The sequence below is a fragment of the Magnolia sinica genome, chromosome 15 (assembly GCF_029962835.1).
Source record: "Magnolia sinica isolate HGM2019 chromosome 15, MsV1, whole genome shotgun sequence".
In the NCBI taxonomy this organism is placed as follows: domain Eukaryota; kingdom Viridiplantae; phylum Streptophyta; class Magnoliopsida; order Magnoliales; family Magnoliaceae; genus Magnolia; species Magnolia sinica.
The window spans coordinates 4,379,020-4,397,926 of record NC_080587.1 but is presented as its reverse complement, the minus strand read 5'-3'; the positions used below and the strand labels follow the sequence as shown (position 1 = coordinate 4,397,926).

The 18,907-nt window shown below is 40.4% G+C and overlaps 1 protein-coding gene across 1 annotated transcript; it reads right to left on the bottom strand.

The window, feature by feature from the left end:
* Positions 1-1,112: 1,112 nt before the first annotated feature.
* On the bottom strand, positions 1,113-18,586 carry LOC131227705 (protein DETOXIFICATION 20-like). The gene is made up of 8 exons (XM_058223505.1): positions 18,329-18,586; positions 9,178-9,719; positions 6,818-6,904; positions 6,539-6,595; positions 5,279-5,517; positions 4,312-4,430; positions 2,980-3,066; positions 1,113-1,853 (listed from the first exon to the last, which is right to left on the bottom strand). The coding sequence occupies exons 1-8, from the start codon at positions 18,578-18,580 to the stop codon at positions 1,755-1,757; spliced, it is 1,482 nt and encodes a 493-aa protein (XP_058079488.1). The 5' UTR covers positions 18,581-18,586; the 3' UTR covers positions 1,113-1,754.
* Between the last annotated feature and the right edge of the window lie 321 nt (positions 18,587-18,907).

Here is an 18,907-nt window from a genome sequence, read left to right as displayed (position 1 = left end):
TGCTGCAGCAAATTAATATTGATTAGCTTAGCCTAGTGTAGTTTTTTTTTTTTTTTTGTCCAACACATTGCTACAACAAGTCGAATTTAATCTAGTTAATTATCCTTGATTCCGTTTTCAGATACCCCCAAATATCTAAGTTTTTTACTTAGTGATTGCCCCAATTTGCTCACCAAACTATAACAATTTCATGATTGTCCATGTTTTGACAACCGTCTCATGACCATTCTGGTCTAGAAGATCATCAATTGTCCACGGTTGTCTCGTTCCCTCAAACCAGCATATGTAATTTTTTGTTTTATTGTATTTTATGTGCTGATTATACTGCATATACATTTAGATTAATAAAATAGACACTTAGTTATTTTATTGACGAATGTGACCAAACTATTATCATTATGATAAAAGACTCTTTAAAGCACAAAAAACTTATTTGAGGGACTAACCGACCCTTTCATCGCTTAATTTCTTGTCAATAGGTGGTTGAGTAGTCAGGTTAATTTTGACATATCTGATCCTAATTTGACTATTTCAGCACTTGACATATCTGGTTCTAATCCGACTATTTCAGCGCTTGGGGTCACAGGCAGTACGTTCTGTTAAATTAAAGTCGAATACAACTCCAGTACGCTCGTCACATACAAACTCACACACACATGATTAAAATTAAACTATTCACTGCACGTGTGACTGTGTGGCGGAATTGAAGCCCAAGGCATACATAACTCAGGTGACATTCAACGAAGGGGACAATACTCCACGACAAATAGCAAACTTCCCAATCACACACGAACTTTGTTTGTGTGGGGTCATGGTTGCATTATCCAAGCCATTGATACGACAACCCATCATGGATGGGCCATTCCCCCAAAATCTCCAAAATTGGAAGATCCAAGCCACATAAATTTAGCCTTTTCCTCCATTGAATGTGGATCGTTGGTTTTCTACCATCTTATCCATGTATTTGCATGCCAATGAACAAAAATTTAGAGTTACCTGATTGAAGATATTCTTTGATCATGGTCCATCCACGATGGGAGCCACAAGCTCAATGGTCTGGATCAACAAACCAAGCCCCTCCCCTAAATGTACAAACTCCATTGGGCCTTACGTAGAAATGGTCCAATGATCAGAACAATCCATCCATTCGGTGCTTATTGGAATGGAATGAATGTTAGCAATCTTGGTTCCAAATAGAATACCTACATCATCTTAGAAAATGTGTCTTAAAATCAACTTACATGACCTTCTCATGAAAAAAATACTCTTCGTTCTTTAGCTAAAGGTTACATGGAAGAATTTTCATACCTTGCATTGAATCCATTCCATCTCAAATAACTAACAGACTAGAAACCATTACTAAATTGCAAAAATGGGCTGCTTTTTTTTTTTGGCATTCCCTAATGCCAGAGATGAAAATATCTGCCCTTTTCAATTACGCTTGAGAGCTCTCTCATGAATTCATGACTGTTCATTTGGCCGTCATACTGATGAGGTCACGTTTGGATGCAACATTGAATTGGATTGATTTCAATAGAGAGGAAAAGTGATCAAAATGTAATGATGTTCTGCTAAAACACGTTAAGGAAGAAGTGCTCAAACTACAATTGCATTCCTTTGTAATCCAACTTTAAATGGATGTAATTGCAATTTGGGTGCCAAAGTCTCTCAATTGCTAATTGCCTCTTTATTTAACCAATTGATTGCAATTTAATTCAATAGTGCATCCAAACGTGACACACATCTCAGAATCATTATGCCTTTGGTACACAGGTTAGGGTTGGCGGGCTGCCGTCTGTTTCCTTCGATGAGGGCACAAACCACTTGTTTACATGTGCTTGAGCCAGAGCTACCTGCAATGGGAATTCATATAAACATTGGTCCATTTACTTAAAAACTTCAAAAAAAAGAAAAAAAGAAAAAAAGAAAAAGAAAAGTTTTAGTCATTTTGATTTAGAGCGGGCCGTAGACACTTTCATGACAAAGATGGACCAAAGAAGGTCTGATCGGAGGTGGAAATGATCAGGACTGTCAGAACCTTAAGATAGTTGTATCTCGCAAACTAGAATGAGTTTTTCGATATATCATATATGATTTTGGGTAGGAGAAGCTACTTTAGCCAGCCAACCCATGCCAACTTGCGCATGCTATATTTGCGAGATTCTATCATATCGACAGTCAAAAGTCCATTTTATTTTCATTTTTACTACATATAGTAGTAAGTTTTAGCTGACGTATAACTTTTAATCCTTTGAGTTGTAGGAGTCATGCCTACAATGAAAATGGCTTAGAAAGGTTAGGAGAAAAATGTGGTTAGGCTAAATTGGATGCTTACTATTTTTGGCCAAAACCATGAAGTCCGGTAGGAATGGTGACCATCTATAAATAGTAAGTTTACTATTTATAGTAAGTCACGTTTTTAGGGAGTTTGAGTCTAAAACTTTGTCCTAGGTTTTGAATATCATATGCAAAGCTGTCACATTGCATTCTCAAGAAAAGAGGACCAGTGGGCTCGCCTTCAGTCATTGTCCGAAAATCTGAAAACTTGATTCGACTAGATGTCTGGCCCAGTTAGGTCGAGTCAGGATTGACGGAGTCTTTTTCTTGATTCAACTCAAAATTTAACGTAGTTATGTGTAGGTAAAATATATAAAATTACTAAACATGGTGTACTCAATTTGGAATATCATTGAGTTGAGTTGACTCGGTTGAAGTGCGATTTGAGTCACCAAGTGTTAGAACTATGGTTTCAATTATGGTTGGCTGTTGGATGGAGGGTGGGCTCACACAATTGATTTGAAGATCCAACGGTCCCCTACCTTCTGATGAGGGTGATTATTTTTATTTATTTTGTGAAATGGGCACTAAGGTGGTCATTCATAAAACAAGAACATATAGAAGGAAGAAAATTCTGTTCATATTGGAAATGCCTTTATCGATCCCGATTAGGAAAAGAGAATATAAATGAAATTGAATTACCTGATTGTCCCAGTCGGTTCTCCACGTAAGGTAAGACAGAACAAGAGTCTGAACGACCGTGCCGAACAACATTCCAATCCAAATCCCCTACAAAACAAATAACATAATTATGAAAACCAACCTCCTATTGCTGCATTATGCAGTTTCTTCGAAGCGGTTGTTTGGCAGCATAGATTCTTGGAAGTTAGGATTTTCAATAGTAGATTTTTGAATCTAAGTCATGTTTGGCACCCTGGATTTGAGGGACTTCAAATCCGTGTAAGGATTGAAAATCCTTAAAGGGCCCTTCTTCATGCAAAATTTAAGGATTTTCAATTCCCTCCAACTGTCATAACTGCTATCTCATCCTTGCACAAAGTGGCCTTTTTGAAAATTGAGGTTGTCAAACACAGTATCTAATTTCCATAGGATTAAAAATCCAGGATATTGCCAAACACAACTAATAGAATGAAAATCTCAAGGATTGAAAATCCTGGATTTAGTTTCTTAGTAAGTTAAAATCGAAATTCAAGGTCCCAAACAATCAAAGAGAAGCTGTTGGGTAAAAAGGACTATAAAATTCAGACAGGAAATAAGAACAATTGGACACAATTAGGTCACCTTTCGCGTGGGCCACAAGGAAAATAGTTCCGGATCTTTTTTTATTTGGGGGATTTTTACTCTTAGTATAATTCCCAAAATCCATGAAAAAAAGATCCTTGTGTGGAAAAGAGTTTTTCTTTCTGATAAAGATCAAGATTGTGGTTTTTGGAAATTTTACTAAAGATGCATTTGGTTACAATATATATCTTGATATTTCATTTTATGATATTTTGCACCAAATTAGATTGATTAATCAAGAAATATCATGATATTTGTTGCAACCAAACACCGCCTAAAGTAGAACTTCGAAAATCACTCTTTTTTCTCCAGCCCAGAAATGACCATGAGTCCATGACAACATTAAAAATTTATATGAATCAATCATGATTGATCTTGAGTTTGACCCCTTTGGCCCCACAATTAGGTCCCCTTAAGTCAATCTGAGGCCAATTGTTAAGTAGGAATTGTCAGCAGATTTTCATTTGATGGATCCCAGATCAAACCAAGGCCCCACCAGCATCAATTAAGACACTATACATGTCCTCATGCATCCAGAGTCCGGACCCAATATATAATTCCTCCTCGCCAGGATCAATCCGTTTCAATTGTCACATCCCCCTTCCCATTGTCTATGTTTGGATCTGCTGCAGTTTTAGTTTGCAAAACATTGGAAAGAAGCAAACAGAGAAGTTCTCTATTTTTGCATTTTGAAGGTTAAACACTGTTAAGCACCAAAACAACACATCTTACTTTGACTTGAAAACCAATTATATAACCGAGCACAACTCCGATAGGTATCCCAACCAAATAATAGCATGTGAGATTCACGTACGCGACCACAGTCTGCCAACCAGCACCAACGGCAACCCCTGCACATGAAATTCAATACGAAAAAAACATGAGATAATTTAAGATGGCCAGTCTCCAAAGAAAAAAAAAATCAGTTTCTCTGTCAGCATTACTTTAATCACTAATGCCATAATTATTGGATATGGGCAACCATTAATGGGTGGGTCCTACAGTTAACGCTTAGAACATTCCTAATTATGTATTCCTTTTTCAACCCTCTTTGTCGCATTTGAACTCCTCCCAATCCTCTCATTTCCTCCCTTTATAAAATGGGAGGCATTCCACCAGTAAAGGCATCCCATCTGAGAAATTCTCCTATATGTTAGGCTGCCTCTACACAATCTGAATTGTTCATGTTAGGTGGCCATTCAATTTGTAGTATCAAAAGGGTGATCAAATCATTTCTATTCCTGTAGTAGTTGGCGAACTGTTGAATGTGGGCCATCCATCTTTGGCTTTGTGCAAAGCTTCCTAAGTCCCACCTGTCAAGCCCTTTTCAATAATTACTAATTAGGAATCACTATATGAACCAATGGCATGTTTGGTTGCACCAAATTTCATGATATTTTATTATTAACCAGTCTGATTTGTTGCAAAATTTCTTGATATTTGGAACAGCCAAACGCACTGTAAAGAAATTCCAACAAGGCCACTCCACTTCATACATAATTGCCTTGTTAGACAGATCAATGCCATTGTGAGTGATTTCATGGCTAGAGAGTTAGTGATTCATACCATCGATCAGATGGCCCCACTATAGATTGGCAATACCATTGATCCGAACCGGACCGATATGATGGGTCACAACCAAAACTAGCAGTTATGTAAAATACAATACAAGAAAAGGAAATAAGAGGAAGAGACTCACCAGAGAGGACAGGTTGAATGCTGTTGAGCAGAATGGAGATGGCCAACAAAGGAGAAAGATATGCAACCGCTCCTGAAACCTCTGGGCTCTCTGTAAACATATAAGAGAATTTCCCATGGAAGATCATGAACACTGCGAAGAGAACCAATCCAATGGCGAGTGAAGTAGCCACTGAGACAATGACTGAAAATTTTGCAGCTTTGGCACTGCCTCTTCCAAGCTCATTCGACACCCGCACACTGCGATTCATTGAATGACATAACAAACTTAAAAAATTTCACTAATATTGAAGAATTTGGTACTTAGCAACTACTATTACACATTGATGCAGGACAATTAACCACTTACTTTAAAAGCTCGAACTGATAGAGCATGACAAATTAATCCCTTTATCTTATAGCCCATACCCCACATCCCATGGGTTAGGACCTTGGCTGAACCCCCCCGTGGCCCTACTTCACATGGGTACCGCCTCACACGAGCCATCCGGCTCACACGGGCCGCCCACCCTGAGTGTGCTCCTACATCCCACAGGCCACTCCACTTGAGCCCGTGTGAAAATGCCCCTGCATTACACATGCACCCACATACGTACATAAATATGTATGCTAGTAGGTATGGCATGTGTAGAGAGGAAGCACTTTGGAAAACATAGAGAGGGGTGGAGAAGTGGTTGTATAAGAGTTATTTGATACTCTAGTAAAGTATGACACTTGATATGATATGTTGGGACATCAGCAGTGACTAAAATTGTATATATGATGGGCCTAACTATGGAAGATTCCCAAAATAACTCTCTGAATGAAGTATCTGAACCCTTTGATTATTTAAAGATTGTGGAGACCTTCCAAATTCGAAGGAAAAGAATTAAATGATCAAAGGGATCGATAGAATATCCTCATCTAAGCTTTTTATTTATTTATTTTATATACTGCCCATCTAAGGCTAGACCCATTGTACAAATGATCGAAGGAATAGAATATCCCAATCTAAGCTGTTTTATTTATTTATAAACAGTCCGTCTAAAGTGAGACCTGTCGTACAAATGGTTTTGATCATTGGAAGATGACCGTGTATTCAAAGGCTAAAATCCTGATGTATCCTATAGCAATACATCGAGATGCATTCTAGCAAATCATTTTGCTGTAGATGTAGGTTACATGTGGTGAAGGGGTGGGGTTATGGTCCACATGGAAATTTTAAGAACAACCAAAAGAGAATATCCGAATAAATAAAGAGAGAAAATTGCAAGAAAAATACCCTGCTGCCGCCAAGAAACCAAGAGATATCATCATCTCCCACCCATTGATGTTGAGGCTGTGTAAAGAAATGAATGAGTCTTTCGAATCATAATCTTGAAATTAATTGGAGTATGAAAAGAACAAAAAAAATAAAATTAAAAAATCAAAGAAAAGAATGTATTGCTGACTCATCTGAGTCGACTCAGACTCAGTCGAGTTTGATCCAGTTCGAAACCATGAGTCGCTCAGTTAAAAACGATGGATCAAAGGGTATGATGAAAATAGCTTTTTCAAGTACCAGATAGAGAGAGCATCTATAGCAATTTCAGCATCTTTCATATGCCCTGTTAGTAGAACCAATACAGTGTTATACCAAAGCTCCAGGCTGTTCAAGACAAAAAAAGATCACAAGGTAAGAGAATTTTGGAAGCCATAGGTATAAATGGGTCTAGATCAGGATCGAACTGGGCCTTCAACACACAATTACTGTTAAATTCAAGCTGGACCCATCTTGTGATGTAAAGCGGGTCGCGGATAATTTCATCGCCAAGATTGACCATAAGAGGGCCGACCGCAAGCGGAAGTGATCTGGACAGTCAGGAATTTAAATAGGGCGTATCTCGCAAACCAAAATGAGTTATTCGACGTACCATATATGATTTTGGGGTAGGAGGAGCTACTTTAACCATCCAACCTTGCTATGCCGGGTTGCACATGCCGAATTTGTGAAATACCATCAGATCGACGGTCAAACTCTTGTTTTAATTTCGTTTTTACTATTGATAATAAGTTTTAGTTTGAGTATAACTCTTCATTCACTAGGCTTTAGGAGTCGCGCCCAACATGGGCTAAATACTTACTATTTTTGGCCGAAAACCATGCGCACTAGTAGAGATCACGACCGTATATAAATAGTAAGTTTAATATTTATAGTTAGTCGCAAATTCTAGGAGTTTTAGCAGTAGTTTGATTTCGAAACTTCTCTCGTGGCTTAACATCCCTATTTAAAGGGTTGTAAACTCATTTATTTGAATCATCAATCAAATTACAATTTTTTTAGAATTTATTTCTATTTTATTGTTCCTTTTCTTGTGGATTCGATAAATCTATGTGAGGAGTCTCGAGAAACTCCATAGATTCGGAGTAGTTATCCTATAGGAAGACGGTGCTCGACCTCTACACGTCTTTCCCTGCATCATCTTGTTTTTCTCTGAGGCCCAAAAATCAGGCCTGACCCAACATGGTTAAAAGACTGGGTGATTCAGACCGACTCATACAATCTGTATAGTGAGATTTGGCTGAGTCAGGTGTGACTTGTTGTATCAAACTGGATTGGGTCCGAGACCGAGTCCTATTTGGCTTGGTAGAGTCGTATCGGGGCTCGTCTGAGTCTTAAAACCATGGAGCCTGGCCTGCAGGCCTAAAAGGTAAACCCAAGTTGCCTGAGCCCAACAGGCCTCCCTGCCCATTAACAGCCCTGATTAGTAAGAATGTTGATGGGCTCAGTCCGGGCCGGTATGAGCCAAAGCCTAAAGACTTGAACCTAAGCTCAGACCAAACGTGATTATCAAGGCCCGGTGAACGGGCCCGACCATACAGACCTGACAACTGATGAAGCCTTGAACTGAGCCATCTCAATTAGTTATCTGGCCCAGAGGTTAGACCCAGCCCAACGGACTGGGCCTAGGAGTTTGGGCGCAAACCCGACATACAGTGCAATCCAACCCGTTCCATTGGCACCCTTAATCAGAGGCCTGCATCCCATCATGGATTCAACGGTTTACACACACCACGTCCAACATTGGCAACTGTGTGAGAGATCAAGGCCGTCGATCCGGCAGGCAACAGTGCACGTACCACTGTGCAAAGTGATGTAGAGTTGGTCGCGGACAATTTCATGACCAAGATATACCAGAGAAGGCTCGATCAAAGGCGGAAGTGATCAGGACCGCCAGAATACTAATGCGTATCTCACAAATCAGAATGATTTATTCCAAGTACCATATATGATTTTGGGTAGGAGAAGTTACTTTAGCCAACCAATGCACTACGCCGGGTTGCTAATGCTGAATTTATGAGATTCCATTAGATCGACGGTAGAAAAATCTATTTTAATTTCATTTTTACTATTTATACTAAGTTTTAGTTTGATCATAACTCTTGATCATGAGTCATGCCCAAGATGAAAATGACTTAAAAAATTTAGGAGAATAACTATTTTTGGCCGAAAACCATGAAGAGAAGTAGAAATCATGATTGCATATAAATAGTAAATTTACTTAAGTTGGAGTTTGATTCTGAAATTTCTTCTTAAGTTTGATATCACTATTTAAATGGTCGTAATTTTCTTTTTATCATCAATCAATTAATTTTCAAAATTATTAGAATTTATTTCTATTTTTCCTTATGAGGAATCTCAGTTAGCAGTCCAGATAATCCGGAGTTATTATCCTCGAGCAAGATGGTGATCGACCTCAGTCAGGTTCATCTGCGAACGTAAACGTGAACTTGTGATCGGAGGTTCCTTTAAACCGTTCATTTCATCATACAGGCATGGCCCACCTGACAACCGGGCCAGGCTCATTTTGGGCCCACCTGATGAACGATCCAGATCCTGTGTCCAGAGAGAATTTACCAAACATATGAAGTGGAGCTTACCAGAGCATTGCACCAGAGGACACAGAGAGTTTAACGATGGGCCACAGATCCTTAAAGGCCAGCATGGAGAACCCCTTCCACGTGTCCCTACACCCGCCGCAGAAGACGTACAACACCTGACCGATGATCGGTATGCAATTCGTCATGATCATCGACCCCATGACGCCTGCAATGCTCCACCTGAGCTTGATTACCATGAACCATGACAGAGGGATGTGGATCACCAGCGTGAGGGCTGCGAAATAAGCGATGATGATGTTCTTGCTCTGGGCCTGGAGGTACATCTGGAGCGTGAATGAGAAGATGAAGGTGAAGATGACTGGGATGAACCAGAGGGAGATGGTCCCTGCCATTGCTGCGATCTCGTCGGCCTGGCCCAGTAGCCGTAGAATCGGAGCCGTGAAGATGAAGATCGGGAGGAGCAAGATGGTGCCCGTGAAGAGGACGATCCATGACCGTTGGAGGTAAATGCCAAGCATGTGGTATTGTTTGGCTCCGTACGCCTGACCGCAGAGAGTTTCGAGGGCGCTCGCCATGCCCAGCTGCCATGGAAGGAAGGAGATGGTGAAATGGAGGCTGACGGTAATGCCCTTGTGGTGGGGGGGCATGCAGCCCATGCAACGTGTTTGGAGGGACGGTGTAGGGCTATTTTTGTCAATGAAGACAGTACAACCTACAAGCAACCGCACCTGCGAGTACTCAGGAGCTGTACAGGAGTCGAACCGGCTCGCTAACCCAGCTCGACTCGGCTCGGCTTGGCCAGCAGGGCACGGTTGGCAAGCTAAATGGCTTGCTCGGCTTGATTCGGCCAGCAGCTCGGCCAGTTCGAGCTGAGTTCAAACTTGTGTGACATTCTCTCAGACATCGGCCAGCAGCTCGGCCAGCTCGAGCTGAGTTCAAACTTGTGTGACATTCTCTCCGAGACATGGAGTGCATCTTCAATTTTTCACATAACACAAAATAAAAATAATAATTTATAGGTATTTTATCAAACACGATGGGCAACATCAACATAATAATTTGAAGGTAGTTTTATAATGTGAACTTTTTTTTTTTTAGTGATTTCTTTGGTATTTATTTTTTCCTTGCGACTAGCCGATGGGCAACATCAAACACTTGGTGAGCAACATTAATATCAAAATAACTGAGTCATTGAGTCAATTCAATCTGAGTCAATTCAAGTTGAGATTCGATCCAAGTCGAGTGAAGCTCAAACAAGCTCAAACTTGACTCAAAATTTTTTTAAGCTTTAAAAATCAGCTCGATTGGACTCCAACTCAATTTCAAACTGAGTCGAATTGAGATTTTTCAAGTCGAGTCAACCGAGGATGGCCTTAGGATGTTTCAATGGTGGGCGTTCAATTACCACTAATTCCTTTAGTGTGGTCCACCTGAAATCTAAATCTAATTTATTTTTGGACTTACACCCTAAAATGAGATGGCAAAACAGATAGACAGCATGATTATAAAGCACATACATCACGGTGGGCTCCGCTGTCACTAGAGTTGGGCAGAATCCGACCCGATCCGCCGAATCTGACCCGATCCGGTGGATTCGACTTGATCCCAATCGAATTGAAGGCTAGGATTGGTGCGGATCGAGTAGGACCACTCAGATCCAATCGTACATCGGATCAAGTTCGGATCGTGATCAATCCGGACCGATCCGATCTGAAATCCGAACGAACCTTAACCCCTCTTTCTCTACCCGAAGGAGGCACCGCACCCACCCATCTCTCCTTGTTTCTCTCCCTCTTTCTCTCCCAATTTCCCTCCTCTCCTTCCTTCTCTCTTCCTTTCTCTCATTCTTTCTCTCTCGGTTTCCCACATCTCCTTCTTTCTCTCCCTCTCTCTCCCTAGACTCAACTCTATCCGACTCGATTCGGTTTCCCAGACCAAGTTAGACTCGGTTCGAGTTAGGCCAACAAGGATTCAAATTGGATTGAGTCAGCCTTGCTGGACTCGGTCCCGGATCAGATCAAGTTCGGGTTAGGTTCCTGAAAAATTAGATCGAGTCGAGTTGGACCCAATCCAGTCCGACTCGGCTAAATGCCCAACTCTAACCATCACATATTCTTTAAGCTAAATACTTCCACGATCAACTGAATCTGCATCCTTTGCACACGGGCGGATCTAACAACGTTTCGGGTCATATATTCATTTGCTAAATATCCAACATACAGCGTGGTAACCTATCATGCTATCGATTGTATGTGATCATTAATGTATGTATTATATACGATTAAATAAGGTTGCTTTTCATCATTGTGTCAGACAGAAAAAAAGCTACCTCTCTTCGTTCCTTTTCCATTTTATTAAGAGGACGAGTCACATGTTCCTTTTAGCATTCAACGTCGTCGTCCAAGAAAGACTTGCATCGGTACATGCATGGGGTCTATGCTACATCTATAGGTTGAGGGGTATTTTAAGTTTTAAAAGATTTAAAATTAGTCAGGCTTTTCATATATATATATATATATATATATATATATATATATATATATATATATATATATATATATATATATGGAAAAGGTTCTATGCGGTTGAGCTCATGGGAACTTCCCATGACGTTGAGCTGTGTGGGCCCCACCATGATGTATGTCTAACATCAACACCGTGCATTGGATGGATCCCCTTTAAATTATGGGATATCCCAAAAAACAGCATATACTGAACTGAGGAGGGCCATACCATTTAAAATCATGTGAAAACATGCCTAAAACATATAAAATCATTTGGTGAGGCCCACCTGAAATTTGGATGTCTTTGAAACTTGGTATGATGCCTCATCCAAGTGGGACACACATAATGGATAGGCTGGATTTGTGAACCACATCTCGGTGGGCCCAAAAAATGATTATGAATGTTTTAATGGAGGGTAACCCCTCTCAACATTTGTATGTGGTGTGGCCTACACAAGTAACGAATTGACTTGATTTTTAAGCCCTAGGCCCATCATGGAATGGTGCATCTGACTAATGGGGTAGATGTTCAACATACCTCATGGTGGGCCCCACATGACTCAAACGCATGTAATCCATGGTGCATCTGACTAATGGGGTAAATGTTCAACACGCCTCATGGTGGGCCCCACACACTAACTAGCATAGCCCCCACACACACACACACACACACACACTCCCCCCACACGCATATTGCCAAAGGAAACTTACAATATCCCTCTTGGGGGTGTGTGTGTGTGAGCACGCACACACACACACCCGAAGAGGGATATTGTAAGTTTCCTTCGGCAATATACTTCCAGGTGGGGAGTGGTTTTCCAAAAAAATAAATAAACACACACACACACACACACACACACACACACACACATATATATATATATATATAGGTTTTAACCAAAGTTGTCTATTTAATTTGAATATCATTTAGAGCATGAGTTTAAAAAGATGTTAGATCTAATGCACTAGTGGATCACACCATTGGAAGCATTGGTGACAGTGACCACCATGTTCGAAAGCTTCCTAGGACTCACCAGGACGTTTATTTTCCATCCAGCCTATTAATAAAGTACCATAGAATTGGACGAAGGGAAAACATACATAAAAACTACCGTGGCCCTAAGAGGTTTTTAGTGGTAGATTTTCAATCCCCACAGTTTCCTATGGTGTAGTCCACTTGAGAATTAGATTGTCTCATTTTTGGGCTCATCGCTTAAAATGATTTTTTAAAATGTATGGACGGCTTGGATAAAACACATACATCATGGTGAGCCCCAAAATGCCGGCCGTCTGTTGGGTATTACCATAAAAGTGTGGGGTTGTATATCCATGCCATCCATCTGTTTTTCCATTTCATTTTAGGAGGTGATCTCAAACCTTCCAAATCTAAGGTGGACCATACCACTAGAAACAATGAAAAATGAGCATTAAATACTGTATGTGAGATACATAAGTTTTGGATCAAAATGATTTTTGTATTTTCTCTTATCCGGTCGTTGACATTAGCAATAGATTGGATGGAAAATAAACATTTTCCTGTGGATTGATCCACCTGAGATTTGGATCTGCTTAATTTTTCGGACCACATCATAAAATGAGCTGGAGAAATGGACGGATGGTATATACAAAAAAATAATCAAGGTGGGCCCCACGGCATGTGTAACACTAAATCCGCTCCCGTCTTGGTGGGGGTAGTACCCAATCCGCGCCCTCTGACAAAACAGTCCTTGTTCAACGGAATAGAGTTAAATAATTGAAGTGTTGAAATATTCAAAGACGACAGTTCCATCCTGGCCTTCTGTCGTGCACGATGAAGATGAAGGAGATTATATAAATGGTTCGAATGTCGAAAAGAATTTTAACACATGGCTTCCTTCCTTTTTCCAATTTACCAAATAATCCTTTCTTTTTAATATAGCCAAATGATCCCTTCCATTGAAACTTCGTGGAAATTAGAGAAATTTCCATTCAAACATGAAACAGGTTATCCATAGCATTTGGATGGTTTTTGTTCTACCATTTAGATGGTCTAGATCAAATGTAATGATGGCCCCACATGTTTGGCCCATGTAACAAAGCAGATCTTGTCTAAAATGAAAATTTCTCTCATCTTTACAAAGTCCAGAATTCAACTTTTTTTCTTGACTGTTCAACGGACGCGGATTGCGTCCTACCCCCTCCCGTCTCTAGACCCGAGCGGGCAGTTCTGTGGGCGGGCCCACTGTGATGTATATGTTTATCCAAGCCGTCCATCCCTATTCCACATCATTTTAAGGCATAAGCACAAAAATGAGGCGGATCCAACGCTCAAATGGACCACACCGATATGACTCTTGCATTTAATGCAACTAAGCTTATTATCTGGTGTGGTAGACTTGAGCGTTGGATCCTCCTCATTTTTGTGCTCATTACTTGTAATGATATGAGAAAAGGGATGGACGGCTTTGATAAACAGATGCATCACGGTGGGCTCGGCCACAAAACTGACCGTTCGGGGCTAGAGACGGGCGGGGGTAGGACGCAATCCCCGTCCCTGTTCAACGACTCTGGTGGATGTGTAACCATGAGGAGCAGATTAGATGTTACTCGGGTACAGCTTAGTGGATGTTATTCTTACCGTGTAGGGCTCACATGATGAATTTTTTTCAAATCCACGCCGCCCATCCGTTATTTCACCTTAAATAAGTTATCCAAAAAATCAAGGTATAAAAAATCTCTGGTAGACCACACCATTGGAAAAAAGTGGTGATTGTTAAAAATTTTTTGTAGGCCACAATAGTCTTAAATCAAGCTAATTTTTATTTATTTATTTATTTTACCTTCATTCAGTTTTTGTTGACCTTATTGATGAGTTGGATGGCAAACAAACATTATGGATAGTGGGCCTCGGGAAGTTTTTAATGGTGAGCTTTTAATCATCACTGTTTCTTGTACGAAAATCCAACTGAGATTTTGATATACTTAATTTTTGGGAATGTGCCCTGAAATGGGCTGTTAAAACAGATGGACGGGCTGGATATAGAAAATATGATCAAGGTTGCCCTGCGGTAAGGGCAACACTCATTAAGCTCTTACCAGGGTAAGAGAGCGGATTAGCTGTTACTCGGGTGACGGCTCAGTGGGTGTTACTCTAACTACCTGGGGCCACTGTGATGTATTTTTTGTATATCCACACCGTTCATTTTCATCTCATTTTAGGATGAGATAAAAAATCATAAGAAGATCCAAATATCGATCAGGTGGACCATACCAATAGATACAGTGATGAATAACCCTTAAAAGCTTTATATGGGCCACAAAAGTTTTAGATCAATCTTTTTTTCTGTTCATCCCGATTTTCTTGACATTATCAATAGGTTGGATTAAAAGTAAACATTACAAAAACTCACTATGGTCCTTTGGATTTTTTAATGGTGAGACACTCAATCATCACCGTTTCTTGTGGTGTGGTCCAACTAAGATTTGGATCTGCATAAATTTTGATACCCTATCTTAAAATATTCTAGAATAACAGATGGACAGCATTGATATACAACACATCATCAAGGTGGCCCCTAGGGAAATGGATTGGCTACTCCACCTGCCACCTGCCAATGGCTGATGGTCGGTGCTCCGTCGGCTCCACCATGATGTATGTGTTTCATCCATGCCGTCCATCTATTTTTATAGATCATTTTAGGGGATGAGACAAAAAATGAGATATATCCAAATCTCAAGTGGACCACATTATAGGAAACAGTTTTGAATGAGTGTCGACCATTAAAAAACTTTTGGGACGCATAAAAGTTTTGGATCAAGCTGGTCTTTATTTTTTCCCCTTCATCTACGTCTTTATGACCTAATAAACAGATTTGATGTCAAATAAACAGTACATTGGGCCTTAGGAGGACTGTAATGGTGGATATCCAATCACTATTGTTCTCCTGTGGTGTGGTCCACCTGAGATTTATATCCCTCTCATTTTTTGAATGAAGGCCTAAAATGATCTGTAAAAATAGATAAACGGAAGAGATGAAACACATACATCATGGTGGGGCCCATAGGGCACCGACTATCGGCCACGGGGCCGGTGGCAGGGGAGTAGCCAATCCGTTTCCCAATGTAACACCTAATCCGTGCCCCTAGCATAAGGCTATTTTATGATCTTATATAAAAAACAAAGTATTTATTTAAAATTAAAGGAAAGAGGGGGCTTATTTTCTTTCTTCACAGCTACAAGCCTACAAAGCTGAGGGGATTAAAGCTTAACCTACAAAGCGTCTGGACTTTCTAATATTTTTCTTCGAAAACCAAGGCATGTCAGTTATCACGAGTATCTTACTTTTCTGTGAAAACCAAGACATGCCCGCACATGCATGTCACGTGCCCATCCGGGGTCTTCTTTTTTCGGATCTCAATCCCACCCCAACGTTCTCATTATTTTTTATTATTTTTTTCATGTAGGAATATTCACATCCATTACCATCCGCTGAATCACACGTGGCCATTGTGTCAAGCGTGTATGACATCCCAGCCGCTGAAAGGTGGACTCCAACTTGAAGATCATCTTCTACAAAACTTACGGCGATCCATTCATCAGATGGGCCCATTTACATACACATGCGTTGAGTTAATACGTTTGGTCGTTCATCGTTTCCTAGCTTCTCTTATACTGTGTGTGACCCACTTGATTTGAATGGATCAGATTCAGTGGCTGCAATCACAAGTGGACCACACGCTATTTGAATAGCAAGTGGCCGTTCTCTTCACTCCACTTGAGCTTTGGATACGCTTCAATTTCAAAATGAGCTGGTAAAAAGGATGGACAGCGTGGATAAGACACGTATATCATGTGGGCCCCACATAGTTTACTGTGTGAGTCAATACATTACTGAGTTATTCACTACACAATCTGCATCCCAAGGGAAACGGATTGGCTACTCCCCTGCCACCAGCCAGTGGCTACTGGTCGGTGCTCCGTGGGCCTATCATGATTTATGTGTTTCATCCAAGGTGTCCCTCTATTTTTCTAGATCATTTTAAGGTATGAGGCCAAAAAATGAGATATATCCCAATCTCAAGTGGACCATATTACAGGAAACAATGTTGAATGAACACTGACCATTAAAAACTTTTAGAGGCTATAAAAGTCTTGGATGATCTTTGTTTTCTCCCTTCATTTAGGTCTATATGACTTAATCAACAAATTGGATGCCGAATAAACAGTGAGCCGTAAGGAGGATTTTAATGGAGGATATCCAATTGCTATTATTTTCCTGTGGTGTGGTCCAATTTGAGATGTATATCACTCTCATTTTTGGGATGAAGCCGTAAACTGAAATGTAAAAATGGATGAAACACATACATCACGGTGGGGCACACAGAGCACCTACCACTAGCCACCAGGCTGGTGGCAGGGATAGTAGCCAATCCGTTTCACATCCCAAGACAGCACTTTGGGTGTGATTGGGCCACATCATCACTAATTATATTTAATGTAGGTGCGGATTAGGTACCGACAGGTTAAGTAGCCAAACTCCCATTGAAGTGACATGACCAAGTTATATAGGCCCCACCATAATGTATGTTTTGTATTCACGCTGCTCATCGATTTGGATAGATCATTTCAAGTCATTAACTAAAGAATGAGTAAGATTCAGAGCTCAGGTAAGTTCACAGCGAGCCGTTTGTCATTATAATAAGTGTCAAGTGGAAGTACAGTGATGTATACAACTAAAGCATCTTAACATGCCGAGAGATTTGAACCTTGTTCCTACATGACCCCATCAATTTCATCAGGCACTTACCATCTATTTTCATTGTTCAACCGTTTGACAACATGAAAAAATCAAAAGCTTTGTCCAACCCATTATTAGAAAACAGCGGTGAGAGTGATGCCACCATTAAAATGTTCTAACGGCCACAAAAGTTGTGGATCAAGCTGATATTTCTTTTTTACCTTCTTTCGTAATTGCGTTAACTTATGAACAGATTGGATATCAAATCAACATTATTGTGGACCTTAAAAAGTTTTCAAATGTAGGCATTACCCTCCATGCTATTTTCTGTGGTGGGGTCCACTCCAGATTTGAATCTTCCTTATTCTTTGGCTCGTGTCCTAAAATGATCTCTCCAAATGCATAGATAGTGTGGATACAATACATGATGTAACATATACATCATGGTGGGGCCCACAAAACTTGGTGAGGTGACTTCAATAGGAGTCTCACTACTGAATCTATGGGATGGAGGATCCGAATTCTTTCCTAAGACACTACGACATTCCTCCGGAAAAAAGAAGGGGCGAGTTATTTGATACTCCGGCTGCGTGGACTCTTGATACGCAGCACTTAGAAACGGTAAACGTGGCATACATTAAAAGCCTACTAAATTACCGAAGCCAATGTTGTTAAGCAAAGTATAAAAATCAGACCATTTGATAATTTTCATTTCTAACCATCCAATAAATGTGTAGCAATCTAATACTTTGTGGGTCATGATACATTAACCTGGTGCCCCTAATTTGAATTATTTTTACTCCACGTAAGCAATTTAACTGCCTGCGTATCATCCATCACAGTCTGCCAGACTATCAAATCACTTTTCTAAAAAAGAAAGCACGAAAAGGTAAAAAAATAAAATAAAATCGATTCGGAAAATCGCGTAATGAAAGACTGTAACGGTAACGGAGGAAGAAGATCGCTTACCAGAATTCCGTTGGCGAACCTTAAGAGAACGGTGGAGACGAGGGCATAGGCCGCGAGCTCCGTCGAGCCGATATGCCCGATAAACGCCTGGCTGATAACTGCTATGCCGAACAACGAAAATCTCGTGAAAATAGCGGGAGCCGCTACGATCCAGAGCTTTTTCGACTCCGCCCATATCCTCTGCCCTAGCTTCTCCTCTCCATCTCCTTCTCTCTTCGACACGAGAAACTTCTCTTCTAGCCTATTCTCCATTTTCTCGTCTCGCTACTACAACATGGAGGTAAGATCCAGTAACCCCGAGATATTTTATACAAGTAAAAAAAGAGTTGATACTCTGGCTACGGATGTGCTCGATACGCAGGAATCAAGAAATGGTACGCGTGACATATATTAATTCTGATTGGTTGAAGAATCGTAGCCTCTGATTCGTGGACATGTTAAAATAAGATCATCGGATGAATTTCATTATCAAGTCTATAGTAAATGCACGCCAACTAGATAGTTTAAATAAACGCGATTTCTGATGGTTGTGCACGTGATTTTTACAGAGTATCATAGTTTTTCTCCAGAGTATCAAGG

Excerpts from the sequence above, each read along its gene's own strand:
- LOC131227705 (XM_058223505.1), bottom strand. The coding sequence starts at position 18,580 with ATGGAGAATAGGCTAGAAGAGAAGTTTCTCGTGTCGAAGAGAGAAGGA. Across the intron at positions 6,596-6,817 it reads ATAGATGCTCTCTCTATCTG|CCTCAACATCAATGGGTGGG; the intron begins GTACTTGAAAAA and ends TTCTTTACACAG. Across the intron at positions 1,854-2,979 it reads GAACCGACTGGGACAATCAG|GTAGCTCTGGCTCAAGCACA; the intron begins GTAATTCAATTT and ends TTCCCATTGCAG.